Source organism: Coffea eugenioides, chromosome 1 (assembly GCF_003713205.1).
Source record: "Coffea eugenioides isolate CCC68of chromosome 1, Ceug_1.0, whole genome shotgun sequence".
NCBI lineage: Eukaryota > Viridiplantae > Streptophyta > Magnoliopsida > Gentianales > Rubiaceae > Coffea > Coffea eugenioides.
Genome location: NC_040035.1, coordinates 42,333,171 through 42,351,267, shown reverse-complemented (window position 1 = coordinate 42,351,267; position 18,097 = coordinate 42,333,171). Strand labels below are relative to the sequence as shown.

At 34.8% G+C, this 18,097-nt stretch overlaps 2 protein-coding genes across 2 annotated transcripts; one reads left to right on the top strand and one right to left on the bottom strand.

Moving 5' to 3' along the window:
• Positions 1-3,518: 3,518 nt before the first annotated feature.
• Positions 3,519-12,010, top strand: LOC113782547 (peptidyl-prolyl cis-trans isomerase CYP71). The gene is made up of 14 exons (XM_027328437.1): positions 3,519-3,692; positions 4,427-4,512; positions 5,284-5,372; positions 6,079-6,318; positions 6,428-6,549; positions 6,851-6,926; positions 7,136-7,243; positions 7,331-7,507; positions 7,644-7,861; positions 8,346-8,478; positions 9,078-9,301; positions 10,299-10,452; positions 10,628-10,802; positions 11,718-12,010. Exons 1-13 carry the CDS (start codon positions 3,601-3,603, stop codon positions 10,709-10,711), a joined length of 1,803 nt encoding a protein of 600 aa, XP_027184238.1. The 5' UTR covers positions 3,519-3,600; the 3' UTR covers positions 10,712-10,802; positions 11,718-12,010.
• A 1,261-nt stretch (positions 12,011-13,271) lies between these two features.
• On the bottom strand, positions 13,272-15,061 carry LOC113762037 (60S acidic ribosomal protein P2A-like). Its single transcript, XM_027305282.1, has 4 exons — positions 14,950-15,061; positions 14,714-14,803; positions 13,597-13,826; positions 13,272-13,505 (listed from the first exon to the last, which is right to left on the bottom strand). Exons 2-4 carry the CDS (start codon positions 14,799-14,801, stop codon positions 13,479-13,481), a joined length of 345 nt encoding a protein of 114 aa, XP_027161083.1. The 5' UTR covers positions 14,802-14,803; positions 14,950-15,061; the 3' UTR covers positions 13,272-13,478.
• Between the last annotated feature and the right edge of the window lie 3,036 nt (positions 15,062-18,097).

Below are 18,097 nucleotides of genomic sequence, written 5' to 3'. Positions count from 1 at the left end.
TGTGTGCTATTTGGTCTTTGAACTCAAAGTTAGTAGTGGGGTTTAAGTTGATATGAAACTTCAACAACTGCTTTTGTTATTTATGGGTTGTTTAATAGTGGTAATTATTGTTAGAAGATTATGGTTGTGCTTTCTTGTCACCAAGATTGATTAGCTTCCTTTTGTTTTCTCCTTTTCCTTTTCAATCTTCTGTTTAATGGATATGTTGCTTCATGGCAGGCTCTCCAATAGAGCTGTCCCCTAAAGGCTAAAGTTGACGTCTTCTTTGCTTTCTTCTCTTTGTGTGGTTTTCCATTTGGGGTTCAATTTTTTTCTTTTCTTTTTGGGATCGATTCTCCATGCATGAGTGGTCTCCATAGTTGGTACTTTAGCTTTTAGAACCATTTATGACACGACATGGTCACATCTTTGAAAAAAAAAATTATTTGCATTATTAATTTTGCTACATATTTTGTCCAACAATTTATTTGATAGTTGAAATTCAGCTGCTCGTATGACATGTTTTCGTAGTACACCAGTCCTTTGCACCCCTGCATGCCAGACGTGATCCTCTGTCCATTTTTTCTGTCAAATGTGAAATTACGTAGTTTCACTTACTAATACTGTTGATGTAGCACATAACATTGAATGCATATTTAGGAGGTGTTTGGTAAATGAGTTTCGAATTCAATTTTAGCATGGACGACCTATTTTTTGAATTAACACGACTGCATGTAACTGTAACTCTAACAAACTTAAGGATCTCGTCCTGTGAGTGCTAGAAGAACTTCAACCTGTAACTATACTTGTTGAGTGGTGGTATTGAAATTTTCTATCACGAAATTTTTATATTTTTTGTGAACATATTTTTTATTTATTTTTTTACCTCATATACATCAAATCGTTACAATACTTTTTTTTTATAATAAATTTAAAAAATTGCATTCCAAACGTGCTAGCAAAATAAGCATGAAAATCAGTACTAGTAGTGTTTGGATTTGAGTTTTCTGTAAAAAAATATTTACATTTTTCGTAAATACATTTTCTAGTCATTTTTTTTTAATCTTTTTTTTTACTTCACTATCAACTAAATCAAACAATTTATCATGGGCCGCTATTATAAACACAAAAAGGTTGTTTTGGATAGGTATCTACTTTTGAGGCAAAACATGAAGTAAATAAAGCGTCGTACAAAAATTGTTTAATAAAGAGAACCAGCTGTGTTTTCTAATTTATTGTTCAAAAGAAAATAAAAAGAAGAAAGCGACCTATATCAACTTAGGCTGTTTAGGGGATTAAGATGCAGATTGGTTGTGGATGTTAGACAATGAAATGGGAAGCAACCAAAACATAAAAGATTAAATTGAATGCCTCAGTACAGTAGTATTTAGCTACTTCGATGCTTTTCACATGACATTAATACACTTTGGTCCATTGTGTAAAGTCACACAAAAATGTCACAGCTCAGTTTGGATGGGAGTGTTTTTTAAATATAATAAAAAATTTTAAAAAGTACTCTAAAAGATAATCTAAAAATTAGTTTAAATTTTTTTAAAAATTTTAAAAAATATCTCAAAATATATTCTAGAAACTCTTCTACTCTTAAATATCCCAAAATATTTTCTGAAAATATCTCAAAATATAATCTAAAAACTCTGCTACACCAAAATTTTTCAAAAATACCCCAAAAACAGCCAATCCAAATGGAGCCCACGGGGAATTGGCCCTCCCCGGGGAAAAAAGACATATGAACAAATGATATTTACATTCCAAAATAATTTTTGAAAAAAATGACAATCGGAATTGGCAATATTTTGCTTCAAAAAAGAACTTGAGGCATACCGATCGTGGAGTTTTCAAGCTCTTTTTTTTTTTTGGGTGTAATGGTAGGGTAATGCTACATAAATTCGGAAGAAACTAAACCCTCTTGTAAAAAATTGAGAGCAATGCTAAAACTTATACCCGTTATTTATTGGCAAAAAAAATTTGTTTTACGTAAATATTCTTTTTATACATTTTTTAATTACCTTTTTACAACTTCGCTACATCAAATTCTAAAAAGTGTTACATTTCTCAAAAAATCTTGAAAAATTACAATCCAAACAACCTAGTGTCAAGTTGTTCCATTTTTGGATTTCATATTAGTTCTGTGTTAATGTGCAACTTAAGCCCTTATAAGTTGAGTTGTATTACAAGCAATATTTGCAATCCGTGAAAAAAGAATCATCACATTTTTGTACCTGTGGTGCTAGGCACAGATACAGCTATATTCCCTATACTAGTTTCATTCGAATTGACAAATTAATGATTGTGAAAGAGTTGAGAATTGAGGTAAGGTTAGTCAATATTATTGAAAGAGTTATCCCTGCAGGCTCAAAGCATAAAGATTTGTACTTCTTATTATCATGAAATGCAGATTACCAACCTTAATACTTTGTGTTGTAAATTAGCAAAAAAGTTTTGTTTGAGGTCATTAATCGTTTAGTGTTCTCACGGAGTTGAGATCAATCATCGATGACTACAAACTATTCAAATACGCACCTAACATTCTTGAGAATTATCAATCCTAAAAATATGAAAGAATAGGTTTGTCTAACTTGAGGCTTTTATGCAAAATATTTACTTGCAGTCTTACATCATAAACATATTATTTTCAATCATTTTTTTTATTTTCTAAATTATCCTTTTATTTCATTTACATTAGATCATAAAAATGTGTTATTGTAATTATTTCAAATAATCTCCTCATATTCAAACACACTAAGCACTGTGAAAATGAAAATGGACAGTAGAACAAAAAATGCGAGTAACACCACACACAAATATATATATATATATATATGTATGTATATATGGTGGACACTCTATGCTGTTATTTTCACAAGTTAATTGTCTACTGTGATTTCACAATCTTTAAACCATTTTTTGGATTTCAATAGTCCAAATAAATAATGTAAAAAAAGAGAGGAAATTTTTTTTTTTTTGTAAGAGTTCTTGCTCAAATCGCATCAAGCTTAAATATAGTCTTAAAGTATTTCATTTTATTAGACAAAGTTTATAATGAACTGCACAATAATTTCCAAGTTTTAACAAGTTCACAACGTTGTTCTTAAAGTACTAGTGATAAATCAAATTGGCAAAAATCATTGATTTGGTGAAAATCAACACTGATTAAGATATAATTTATTCCATCATGAAACTATTGCTTGTATAATTAGCATTTTTTGTTCTAGTAAACCTAAAGGTAGAATGAGTTTAAACTTGCCATCTTCGATGTCTGTTTTTAATATCCATATCAACTAATGGCTCATTGGAAGAATCCAGATGGAATTTGAGTCTTATTAACGAGACGAGAGATTGTAACTTTGTTGGGGTCAAGTTATCTTAACCTTCAATTTTCAAGGGTAAAAAGTAAGATTTTAAAAATATCAGGGACTATAACACCAATTCTTCAAAATCAATGTACTCAAGCAGCATCAAAAACCTCCTAAACCCTTAAATTGAACTTTCCCCCGAATAAAGTGGAGAAAAGAAATGGAAGAAGCTGCAGGAGCTCAGAAGGATAATGGTAGCTCAGACACGCCGACACCGACGACGGCGGATGCCACCGCCGACGAGCCCATGGTCGGTCCTGGTCCGGCCCCACAACCACGACGCAAGCGCCCTCTTCAGTTCGAGAAGGCCTATCTCGACTCTCTGCCCTCCGCCAATATGTAAGCACCAAAACTGCAGAATATTCAATATTAGGGCTTGAGATTAATCATTTTTTCTTGAATTTCAGCTGTGTTAAGTTCGCAAAAATCGTAAATTGAGTTATTCTTGGTTACCTGTTTACTCAATTCGAGCTTGTCAGCAACTTATTATTCTGTTTTTTCCCCCTTTCTGTTAAATATCTAATCTTTTACAGTTCTATGCAATTATTGATAACTGAACGTAGTTCACTCTGAAGTTAGTGATCAAATTTTTTGACTATTGATTTATGGGACTGATAGGTTTAGGAACTGTGTTACGTCGACCTAGTAATTCTTTCATGGAAATGCTTTAACAGAATGTATTTCATAGGTGTCGAAGATTAAGCATCTTCATACAAGTAGTCTATACAATGTTTCATGCTCAATGGATATGTCCTAATTTTTCTGAATTACAATAATCTTTCTTCTTGGACTTGTTTTGGTTTTTAATTACATAGCCAACATGCTAAGTTCTGGGCTAGAGTTAATTTAAAAAAAACAAATATTAAAGGTTGCATGTAATTCAAGAATGATTTCTTTAATCAAAATTTTCAGTCAAAGTGAGACTCTAGCACAACTAGGATTCGCCTGGCTAACATAATGGAAAAAAAATTTCATTAGAAGTATTTTATTTTCCACTTGCATGATTTTCTCTTACATGTGTAACAAATCAAGAATGAAAATTGGGGTGCTCTAATCCCAATAACCATATGCAGGTATGAAAAGAGTTATATGCATCGTGATGTGGTCACTCATGTTGCTGTCTCACCTGCTGAATTTTTCATCACTGGAAGTGCCGATGGTAAGATGAAAAACAAGTCCTTAGTGTGAAGTGTCCTTGCACATTTTGGTCTTAACATTTAACTAATTTTCTTGATAACCCTGCAATTTTCTGTTGATTCTTTTTTCAGATTAAGTAAGTGAGCATGACTAATATGGGATGTATTTCGCCATAATTTTCTTTTCTACTCTTTGCATTAGTTTCTTTTTCTTTTTCAATCTTCTCTGGGTCATTTTGTGGCGGTGGGTGACGAGTGGGTTGTGGTGCCATATGGGTTCTTTACTATGGAGATTAAGAAAATTATATTCACTTCCCGTTTAAGCTATGCCTTTTGTACTTTCCTGGTAGAAAGACTAAGTCGAAACAAATTGTGTTGTGTATGATTTTGACTTGTATAGAAAAGCATCTAATGGTAGTAAAGTTAAATGAATTGTTATGGGAACTTTTACTTTGATAAGTTTAAGTATTGTGAAAGATTTCTTTATAAGTTCAGCGGTTTAACAAATTAAAAAACATGAAAGGTGTTATGAAGGGAGTAATTGATTACATGTGAAAAGATTGGACAGATCAGAAAGAGCTGCTTTACTTGCCATTTCCTTTATCCATTATTGTAAGCAATGGCCTCTCATTTGACCTATGGAAGAAAAAAAATTAACCAGATGATGAATGTATCGACTTTTTATATTGGATATGGAATAAGGATTTCCATTTGACTTGTAAGAAGTATGTAGAGGTTAAGGTTGTTGTATATAAGGTTAAATGTGCCCTTACTAACCAATTGTTTATTCTCAGGTCACTTGAAGTTCTGGAAGAAAAAGCCTATTGGAATTGAGTTTGCCAAGCATTTCAGATCTCACCTTGGACCGATCGAAGGTCTAGCTGTGAGTTGTGCCTTTCATTTTTTCATGTATCTTGTGTACTTCTTGATTTCTTCATCATTAATAGTGTTTGACTTAAACCTTTCCATCTTCGATCATGCTTAGAATATGAGATTATGAGATCTAACAGTGTGAATGTATGCTGTAATATTGGAAACTTTAGCTTCACTTTCTTGTGGCTATCTGAAATTTGCTTCTTTCCTTCAAGGATCAGAAGTAAAAAAGCATTTAAGTTTGATTTGTTCCATCTTTATTTCACAATCTTCTGAACTTGTTTGATGATTACTTTTACCAAATCTTGGTAACTTGGTTTTTTGATGTTTGTCTTTGATATGCAGATTGCTTTGTTGGTTTATATATTCTTAGTAGTTTCATTTGTCATTGCATCTTGAAATTTCTATCCTTTAACCTTTTGAATCCAACTTATACTGTATTGAAGTTGTCTATTACATAAGAGAAGCTTTAATATCATTAACTCTATATTTTGGCTTGCTGTTGAGGTGGATTTCAAGTGTATTGAATGTTTGTCCGGTTAGACCTCTGTACTTTACTCAGAGGTTTGTCAACTTTATGTCATTATGCAAAATTTATCTACATGATATGTGTCCTTGCCTCCTCTTTTCCACCCTATGTTTTCTGCATTTACTACTGTTTATATTCTTATAATTACAAATTACATTTGTCACCTTGACCTGTTTCATCTTTGCAGGTTAGTGTGGATGGTATGCTTTGCTGTACAATCTCAAATGATCGGTCAGTTAAAATATATGATGTAGTCAATTATGACATGATGGCCATGGTACGCCTCCCTTTCATACCTGGTTGTGCCGAATGGGTTTACAAACAAGGGGATGTCAAGGCTAAGTTGGCTATCAGTGACCGTAATTCCTCATTTGTACATATATATGATGCCAGAGCCGGCACAAATGAGCCCATCATATCTAGAGAGGTGATTGGCTGATCCCATACTTTGACTTGAATTTTATGTTGCTATTCTTCTTCTAGACTCAAAAAGATTGGGAGAAATTATTGATGGTTTCTTTAACTTTTCCATCCAGATACACTTAGGGCCCATTAAAGTAATGAAGTTCAACCAGGTTTTTGACGCCGTCATCTCTGCAGATGATAAAGGAATTATTGAGTACTGGAATCCTGGCACGCTAAAGTTCCCTGAGGATGGGTATGGTCTATGAGTATCAACATTTACAAATAAACGAATTTACACAACTCATCCACAATGTGATTGGACTCATGCCTTGGCCGGAATGTATTTGTCACGATTTTTTTTCCCAATTGAAATTTTTTTGTTTGGTCTTCCCAATTGAAATTCTGAAAGTTGTACATAGCCTTTCCTTTTGCTTGTTTTAGTTGAGAACCTCTTGTGCTTGACCTTGTGGACTGTCCTTGGTCTAAGGGGTTGATTTCCTGATCATTTCAATGTGCATGTAATATTTTCTTCTTTCTTTTCTTATACGATGCAGGATTGGTTTTAGATTGAAAACTGATACAAATCTCTTTGAAATCGTGAAATGCAAGACTACAGTTTCTACTCTAGAGGTAATATTAAAATCTTATATATTTGAAAAGTTATTCATTTGTGTCAAAATTAAGATGATGTTCTTGTTGAATATGAATTTTTATGAGTAATTTCTCCTTTTTTTTTTCAACTGAGACATCTCCAATTAATCAGAATTTAAGTTTCTTTAGTTGTAAATTGTGTTACTCCATATTTGAGATGCACACGCTGCATTATATAATTTTTCCAGGTGAGCCCTGATGGTATGCAGTTTTCCATTACATCACCTGATCGTAGGATCCGCGTGTTCTGGTTCAGAACAGGGAAACTACGACGAGTTTATGATGAATCTCTTGAGGTGACAAGTTACCCTAAAGAACTTCTCATTGAATTTTTTATTTTCTTAATATCGATGTAATAACTTGATGTCTTACTCTTATTGCAGGTGGCCCAAGATCTCCAGAGGAGTGATGTCCCTCTTTACAGGCTAGAAGCTATTGATTTTGGCAGACGCATGGCTGTAGAAAAAGAATTTGAAAAAACAGAAAATGCACCTCAGCCTAATGCAGTTTTTGATGAAAGCTCAAATTTCCTTATTTATGCGACACTTCTAGGGATTAAAGTAAGATTTCAAATTTTTGTATTATGGAGAACAAGAAGATAAGCATCTGTTATAGCATTTTTCTGTAATTTTTCATAGGCTTTTAGTTCATTCCTTGAATATCTCTGAATTTTATTTTATTTTTTTGCATTGTCAGATTATAAATCTACAAACAAATAAAGTTGCGAGAATCCTAGGGAAGGTGGAAAGTAATGACAGATTTTTGAGAATTGCCTTGTATCAAGGTGATCGAGGCAGTAAAAAAGTAAGGAAGATTCCTTCTGCTGCTGTAAATGCTAATGAAAGCAAGGACCCTCTGACAGATCCCACTCTCCTATGCTGTGCTTTCAAGAAGTATAGAATCTATTTATTCAGGTAGTAAGATGTTTTGGCATGTCTAGAATGACTGCTTGTCTTTTGAGTTTTGTGTCTCTTTCGAATCAACTTTACTTCTGCCACTAGCAGTGCCATTCGAGCAGTTTGCCTTATTCACTTCGCTGATGACTAATTGTGCACGTACCTAGAACTGCACAAAGTTCATCAACATGTCAGGATTAGGAAAAGTAGCTGAAGTACTATATTGCGAACTGTTATTGAAACTACTTAAAACTCTTAATGCAAAATTATAATATATAGTAGGCATAGGCAAAGTTCTTTGAAGCTACCGAAACATGTTTGATAGTTGACTTCTATGTATTTGTGTATCTTTTGGTCATGAATATCTTTCCTGGACTTTTTCATGCAGAAATAATTTTATGCTTGTCTGAGTAAGTACTATTTAGACTGGAAGTGGTAGATTCTAACTCTCTTGTATTTTCCATTTGTAAAACACATATTTATTTTGATTGTCTTTTTACAGTCGGAGAGAACCTGAGGAACCAGAAGATCCAACTAAGGGAAGAGATGTATTCAATGAAAAGCCACCTGCTGATGAACTTCTGGCTGTATCAGAGCTTGGAAAGGCAGTCACAACATCCCTTCCGGATAATGTGGTAAGCTCTTTCATCTTCATTCTTCCTTTGCTAAGCTGCCACTTGGTGAAGCCTGTTACTGCTTATAACTTCTATATACAGGGAATGTATGTTCCTAATGAATCTTTGTTAAATGAATGAAGAACCTTGTGAAGTCCAAACTGACTTCTATTCTCGTCATTATCTTACTGCTTGTAAAAGGATTACAGGTTTGTATAAGGAGGTGAACTGTTGTGTAGTAGTTTTTCCCCCCGATTGGACTATTTTTGGAGGTTTTGAACAAATTTGCCTCTTGTGAGAAACTCTTAGAAACTGATTTTTGAATAGCTCATTAGGCCTTTTTCCTTCAAGATTATGGAAAAAAAGATTATGGAGGTGAACTGTTGTGTAGTAGTTTTTCCCCCCGATTGGACTATTTTTGGAGGTTTTGAACAAATTTGCCTCTTGTGAGGAAACTGAAAAAAAGATTATGGAGGTTTCAGTTTTGATATCACTTGGTTTTGGCCAATGTTTGCTATTTGGTCCTTACTATTGCATGAAATTGTTGCATCATTGTCTGCAATATGAATGGATTTTCTCCTTGTAGCTTGCTCACTTTTTAATCTATCTCTATCTCTCAGATCCTTCACACCACTATGGGTGACATTCATATGAAGCTATACCCTGAAGAGTGTCCAAAGACTGTAGAGAATTTTACAACGCATTGCAGAAATGGCTATTATGATAATCTGATTTTTCACCGGGTTATTAAAGGTTTCATGGTACAGACTGGAGATCCATTGGGAGATGGTACTGGCGGGCAATCCATATGGGGAAGGGAGTTTGAGGATGAATTGCACAAAAGGTAAAGCTAGGGTTGCATTTTTTCCTATTTGTTGTACTCCAAAGTTCTTGGTGAGTTTTATCCAATCTCTGTGTGTGTGTACATACATATATATTATATTTATTTCCTTATACTTCTTTGCCAGTGTAATGCTGGATTGTGGATCATAACTTGTGAAGTTTCGTTCAATTGCCACAGTAAAACTGATCTTTTAACTAGCCAACTTATTAGAAACAAAAGCGTGCAGTTGATGGGGTTCTCCGAGTTTATGGATTACAGGCATGATTATGACTTTGTCAATGACCTGCCCTTGCATGGTTCGTATCCGGCTTGGTCTTTGTGTTAAGTATGTTTCTGTGAAACTCCATCGAAAGTTGAACGTGTGATTTTCAGGATTCCCAAAGAGATTGGTCTTGTGAATAGAACAAATGCTCATCTCAACAGTATATCCAGTTATTTCCCAGTTGTTACATAAGGCTCATCTTCTGTTTCCCGAAAAGGTCAATTGCTATAAGTAACTTTGTTGTGTTAGCATTAGCAAGCTTGAGCAAACAATTCAACTGTTCATGCAACCTGCAACAAAGCCACAGCAGCTGTCAAATATTATGCGAAAGCTTATTTTTCTACTGAAATATTTTCAATTTGCACTTTCATTTTCTTATTCTCTGCTTTTCTAAGTATCAACAGATTTTTCTCAATTTAGACAAAAGAAGTTGTTGGATGGCGTGAATTCTAAGTGTTTGTCATTGATGTTGATCAAGTATTGAATCAATGATGCACCTGTTGTGTGGTTGAATGTGGTCTTATAATTATTGTAAGCATTTACTGGTGGATTTGTTAGTTATGTCTTAATTAAAAAGTATTGTCTGTACCCATTTGCACCCACATCCAGACCGCTTTACATGCACTTGGGTATGTTAATTTGTTAACATTGCTGGATAACGTTTTCATGATGCCCATGACATTGTGAATGTCTGTTACTCTTGCATAAAACATCTATACATTTACTTTCATGCAGCTTGCGGCATGATAGGCCTTTTACAGTATCAATGGCTAATGCTGGGCCGAACACAAATGGTTCTCAATTTTTTATCACCACTGTTGCCACTCCATGGTTGGATAACAAACATACAGTTTTTGGCAGAGTTTTAAAAGGAATGGATGTTGTACAGGTATGCACTGCTTAATCATTCAGATGCATGGCACCTTGATAATTCATCATATTCTGTGGAAGTATCCTGGTAGTTGTGTAGATTTCAAGACATTGATTTTCAATTGTATAATTGAGATATCGGCTAAACTTCTATTCCTGGAGACTATGGAATAACAACTTTTCATAATTAACAGGCTATAGAGAAAGTAAAGACTGACAAGGCAGACAAGCCATACCAAGATGTAAAGATTTTGAATGTGACCGTTCCAAAGTCCTAGATTAGATTGGACAGTTCTTTTTCATAGACACTGTTGATGATCCTGGGTCCCTGTTCTCAGTACGAAGAACATTAATTCGTATAATCCCATGGTATGTTTCTCTGAGATGCTCATTTATACAGCTGGATTTTGACCTTTTCTTTTGAAATTTCGTCTTGCTACATGCATCATAACACCATCAGCAACTTCAGAATGTTGATTAGGCACAAAAAGGAGGGGAAGCTATGCTCAATCTGGTTGTTCCAATGTGAAATTTTTGGCTGTCAGTTTCAAATAGTTGGTCGTAAAAATTCATTTAAAGCAGATTTCTCTCTGGACAAAATTACTGACTCGAAATTTTGATCAAATTGTACAAAATGGCACCACTAGTGTACTAGTAAGACTTCATTGACTATTGAGGATTAAACAAATACTGAAGTGGTGATCATCAAATACTTTACTTAGCAAGAGAAGTGAAGAAAAAGGAGGAAAAGTATTAGCAGAAGAAAACTAGGTAGACAATAGTACAGAGAACCCAGCTAGATATTATGACATTAAGACCTTTCTAGTGAGCTGGATGTTAAGCTCTGCAAGGTTCAAGATATAGATTTCTTGCACCTATACGTTTGTATGAAGAGTAATACTTGTGTAGTTTTTAGCAAATAGCAGTCTGCATCACATACTTTTTGAAATTTTATTGGGTGTTTCTGTTGGTGTTAAATGATATATTTTTATTCTTTGTTGTTTACATGCTCCACTCGTTTAGTATCCTAGTCCTGTAACATTAAGTTGGCATAGCTAATTTTTGGGGTCAACTCCTTCACATCCAAATTTGGCAGCTGAGAGGTAAATCGTCGCTGCATTACATGGTGTAATCAGCTTGTTGGCTTCTTTATGCCTCTCATCTTTGACTACCTCTGTTGACACATACTTTAATTTCCTCCCAACCCATCATCCATGTACCTCTTGTAACCTAGCTTGTTTATACTTATAAACTTCTGAGCCGATCTCGCCACTGTTGTTCCAGGCCTAAGTGTGGTGAATGTTGCACAAGAAGGGAAGAGGGGTGTTTCTTCCAGACATTTGATTTGTTCTGATTATTCATCAATTTCAACAACTAGCATGAGTTAAACTTTTTCAACTCTGGAAAAGATGGGAGGATGAGCAGATAGACGAAAATTTGAATTTTCAAACCCTTTACTTTGTATGCTGTGGAAAATCTGCAGTTTTCTTATGGCATGACTTAACAGTAGTGTTATACTTTCTCTTATTGAAGGGTTATATTTGAATATGTTATCAGTAGAATTATCTAATCTCTGGTTCTGCCAGGTACACTGTTTCTGCTTTCTGGGTGATTGTCAACTGAAACGATGGAGATGTAACCATCATGTTGTTTGTTGTAGTTCGGTTAAGGCTTTAATTTAGGTTAGACGCTGACTAAATTTGGGAATTTGACTAGATCCTGCATTCTTATGGTACTAGTTTGCTGGTGCATTGTTGCAAGGTTACATTTATTGTAATAGAACAATAAACTCAATACAAGGACATTGGAGACTTTGCCTGAGAGTCCACACCGTTATACAAGACCCATTTATAAATGGTCGTTATAAATTTGTAAGTTAATAGCTTTTTCATGTATTCACTAGATGGTAGGGCAAGAAAAAGTAAGTCAAAACAAACAACTAGGTTCGGTTGGTTTTGTGCAAAATTGTTTCACATCAGTTGGTTGGCTACAAAAATTATTTTTTAAGAAAGTATATATATATATATATATATAGGGTAAGTTATCATGAAAAACTTTTTATAATTATTATGGGTATTTTTTTGTGCATATTACAATTTTTAGTACTACCACATCCCAAAAGACACTTTTCAGAGATTCAAATCACAATCTGGCCAAATATCTGGGGAAACAGAGAATGAATGCTCTTATACTAGTTTATAGGACATAGTTCTCCCCACTGAATTTTTCCTCAATGCACCTTTAGACGAGGCACATGAAGTTGCTAGCTTCCACAGCTTGACCTAACATGGAATTGAAGCTTCTTTAGTTTCTAAAGCATGTTGCTCCAACCAGCTTGGAACAAGAAAAAAATCCTTGTTACAAATTCCTTTTGATTTTTGTTAAAAACTGTAAGCAAATTTTCTTAAGCCCATCAATCTCCACATGATGAAAAGTTGGATAATCCGGTCATACTTGTCCAATCATCCATGAGCTGATGCTAGACGATTGATTGCACACTTCTGCAAGAAGATTGTTCTCCTCGTCTTCATTCATGATACACAAATACGTCTTGAGGCTTCCATCATTCAACTTATGCATAGGTTGGTCACGCTAAATTCTATGACAATTGAATCCATCAAAGTTCTCTTTTTCTTTAACTACCGCGATCTTAACACTTTAGGTTTCTTTTCAGTTGCTACCTACCTAAAGAAGTAACAACTAGTAGCTAGCATTCTCTGGTTTTGTTTAAGATATCAATGGCCAAGGAACCACATCCGCATGTGTCCTGGCTACTGTCAAATGCTAGCTTCAACTTGGACCCACTCTGATATATGTGGATCATTCATTCACGCAAACTCAGATCAATACCCAAGTTACTATTATATTAACCAAAATGTAGGAGCTTGAAGCAACAATAAGATGGAAAAAAGCATGTTTCAGAACAAGAATGTCGTATCTCTGTCACTCATTTCCTAAACAAAATCAGGGACACCAACTAACACTAAACAGAAACAAAAGCATAACGAAACTTCTAAATGAAAAAGACCAGCACTTTGATACTCCTTAGTCGAAAAGACTGAAGCCCATATCCTGCAAAAAATTCAGAAGTTTGTCAGATTACTTGCTATTGATACAAAAATAAAGGAGGATCACAGTATACAAGCAAGTAGGGGAGGCTTACGTCATCAGACTCCTCTTTCTCTTCTACTTTCTCCTCTTTCTTATCCTCAGCAGCAGGTGCAGCGGCAGCACCTCCAGCTGGAGCAGCGGCAGCAACTGCAACACCAGCACCACCACCAGCGGGTACTGAAGCCAACTTCTCCCTACCAGCTGCAATCAGCTCTGTGATATCCTTACCATCCACTTGAGATAAAAGCAAATCAATTTTTTCATCATCAGCATCAGCTCCAACTGTGAACAACCAACCAAAAAGAACATTAAGTGGGGACATCTAAATAGAATCCAAGTACAACAGAGGACAAATTTGACCCTAACTGTATAATGAAACTGAAAAACTACAACAATACTAATTGATTCAAATGCCCCCCACCTAAAATAGAATTAACCAAAACCTACTGCATTCAGGCTCAAGCACCAAGATCTTAAATTAATGTTTAACGTATATTCCTATATAAAAAGCTACAATTCATAAGCAATGTCTACTGTAACAAAACTAATTAGGCGAGTGGTACTTCAATTCCTTCACATTCTTCAAGAAATGAAAGGATAGTAGCACCTGTGCTCACACATACGCCAACCCTAATCAATTTCGAGATGGGTCAAGTATAACGAAAACTTTACTCACAGAAAAAGGAACCCATAATGAAATTCTTCCCCAAAACCAAAAACCAGAAATGTATCAAACAAGGAATTCACAATAATATAATCAAATACAAATCATATACAACCCTTAAGGTTGAAATTCTCAAGTAGAACCCAAAACCCAAGGTCAAACTACACTGGAATCACTCCCTCCAGTCTCCAAATAGACCATTGCTCACAAACAGTCTGCAATGGAAACTAACAACATATAGATATAGATAGAGAAAGTTCATAAATAAAAGAATCTATCTTTACTAGATAACTTTAAATCCCCATATAGGAATAAGCACCCCAATTAACATCAATAGCATGAGCTTCTCCATTAGAAACAAAATTTTAAACTAATTCTCAAGCACATGTTTTAAACAAAATTTAAAACACTTGCTCTGGTAACATCATAGGGGCAAAACTAGAACGGTAATGAAATAATTTCCAGAAAAAAACCAATAAGAAACAGGGGAAAGAAAGAAAAGTACCGGAAGCAAGGATGGCCTTAATATCCTTGGCAGAGGGACAGGTGTTTCCTCCCAACAAGGCCAACAAATATGCGGCGACCACCTTCATCTCTGAAATCGAGAAAAAAGCAAATAATAATAAGAACACTACTTCATTTATCAAGAAATTCACCCAAAACCCCATATAAAAAGGTGAGAAAAAAAGTTCAAATCGTGCATGCCAGTGGTTGTATCCAGATGGACAGAGAATAGATTACCTGAGATACAGTGGAAATCCGGAAGAATGGAGAGATTGATTGCTGATCGGCTGCGGCGCCCGAAGCTAGGGTTTTAACGCGAGGAAGGTGAAGAAGAACCCTGGGCTCGGCTTTAATATACATGGATCTCCACTTGGACTATTTATCACTAGGGTTTTTTGGGGTTTTGATTAAATCCTGGCCCTCCATTTGCTATAAGTTTCCGAAGGTACCCAGTCAAACACTCCTAAACGTGGGCTCCAATTTTATGGCCCAATAAATAACCCAACCTACAGCTACAGTGAGGCCCTGTTTGGTAACTTAATTCAGTACTTAAATTTAACATGTTCAGCCAAAATATCTTAATTAATTAAGTGACATTGAATTTTCTACGCAAAATTTGCTTCACAAAATAATCGATAAATTATTTTACTTGATATAATATATACTCAAATTTATTATATTTATAATTTAATGAATTTAAATTTTATATTTCAAATTTCAGTTTTATTAAACGCAACACCAAAATCTTGTGGTGTATTTGAAAAGGTTTCAACCTCGTTATCACCCTAGAATACCGGTCCAAAGAGCTCTATAGTCTGTGGCGAAGAACTGAGTTTGTTTGGATAGGAGTTTATTTGGATGATTTATTTCAGATAATTACTGTGGTATTTTTTGTGATATGATGTATGTGAAATAAAAGGGTGATTGAAAAAATAAAAAAAGTGATTGAAATTTTGTGAAGTAAATTATTTTATTTGAAATCATCTCAATCCAAACAAACCCTCCTTCTACAAATTGTACGCTAGTCAAAACTACTAAGGTGCTAAGTCTATAATCCAAGTGCTAGTAAGTGCACGCTAACATGGGAGCACTATTGGCACTTGGCTAACAGAAATCTCTTCCTAGAGAGTTTACTCTAAAAAGAAAAATCAATCTGCTAGAAAGTTATAGTATTTCATTGCAATTTGCTAAAGATCACAATCATTTATTTAACAAAATAATTGTGCTAATTCATTTTTGTGCTAGACAATTCCAAGCAAACAAAAAAGAGCTGTACGTATTTTTGTTGATTTGATTACTTTAGTTATCATTCTTGCCCTGTATAATTTTATCAATTAAAGCATCATCAATATGGAATTTGTAAAGACATATCGAGAATTTAATTGTAGCATTACGCCTCACTTTACCCCTTTGTTTATAGTTAGTTTGGGAGTTCAAATTTGATAAGAAAAGAAAATAAAATGAAACAAATGACTTTCTTGCTGTCGTTTGGACTCTAAGAGAGATAGAAAAGAAAGGAAACCACATGATTTGGACGGATAATCTATAGTTGATAAAGTTTTCCACCCAAATGTGAGGAAGGAAAGTTGAGAAAGAACAAATTTTTATTGACATACACATCTCAGATCATCTCATTTTTTATCAAAACTTTCAAACAACGTTAGAATTTCTTTCCTTCTTTTCTTTCATATTGTAAACTCCCAAACTAACTATTAGTCAAAAATCGAGTTCAACTTTGTTTTGATTTTATGTAAACGCAAAGTAGAATTACCACAAACACCTCCAAGCAGAGGGGCAATTTCGTCACCCCAAACGTTTGTTAACGTTAAAACAAAAGCGCGGGAAACTCCCCCACCCACTGTCACAGTCCCGCCTCTTTCAACCCCATCTTCTTCACTCAAAAAAAGCCTAATTCTCAAGGCGGCTTTCTGTTTTCCTTTCTTGGCTTAGATCCACTAACTCGCTAACTCAGTAACTGAGTTACCGTCCTCTTCTTCTTCTTCCAATTTCTTCTAACAGCTAAATACAGAACCAGATTATAAAAAAAATGAACGGCAGCGATAACAGACGGCGAGATCGCAGAGATACAAGGATTTCCAAGAAGCAGAAGCTAATTCTCAGTGCTGAGGAGCAACTCGAGTCCAAACTCGGCTTCGATCTCTTTACCGAAGGCGATAAACGCCTTGGCTGGCTCCTCACTTTTGCCTCGGTATGGTATTTCATTTCCCTAATGCGCTTTTTTGCACGTTTGCCGTTTGACTCCGCATAACTGATGACGAATTTTTCGCTCTTTTCGTTGGAATTTTAGTCTTCTTGGGAGGATCAAGGGACTCGTAAAGTCTACAGTTGTGTCGACCTTTATTTCGTTTGCCAGGTAAAAAAGAAAAGAGACAAGTGAAATGTATTGAGCTTTAATTTATAAATTTGAGAAAAAGGATAAACTTTCTGGTTTTGAACTTGTTATCATTATGATTTAATGTAGGATGGTTCGACGTTTAAGGCAAAGTACAGGTACAGGCCATATTTTTATGCGGCCACCAAGGTGAGTGAGTTACTTCTCAAAATTTTTAGCATTAAACATTGTAAATTGAAACTTTCTTTGGGCCTTGTACTCTTTTTTTGATGTATTGGTGTTAATTCGATGTGATTATAGCCAAAAATGGAAATGGATGTGGAGGCATATTTGAGACGACGATACGAGGGTCAAATTGCAGAGATTGAAATTATAGAGAAAGAGGATCTCGATCTTGTAAGCTTGATAATTATCTCGTGTCTCACATTTTTATTTTTATAGTATTTGTGTAATTAATAAGGTACTTTGAGTATTACGTGCTGTAGCTACCCATTCGTATTTGATCATTTTGCATCATTGAACTCTTACGTGTGAATTTTTGCACGAGTAACTATTCGAAACTTTTGGTGACAAGGAAAGGTTTTATGCTACTAAATGAGTTGAACTTGATACTATGATTCAGAAGGTTAAAGATGGCTTGCATGTAAAACTGATATTTAGTGTTTTCAAAAAAAGAAAGAAAGAAAGAAAGAAAGAAAGAAAGAAAAGATATTAAACTGAAATTCGTTGTTAATTAAATCGATAGAGGTCTTGGTTTCTAGTCTCATTGAATGTGAGTTGTAGTCTATCCATCTGTTTGGTATTGTTCCCACCAACTGTGGGTTAGATTGTAATATTGCTGAATAGTTGAGTTGTAATCTATGGGTATTGATTGTAGTGTTGCTGAGATGTTGAGTCGTAATTCTGTCCCATCACTGTGGATTAATTGTAATTCGATTAAAGAAAAAGAAAAAAGCTAAAAGAGGTTCTGTTGACCGGTGGAAAAACCAAAAATTTGCTTAATATCATTTGTTTACATAGTAACGTCCCTAA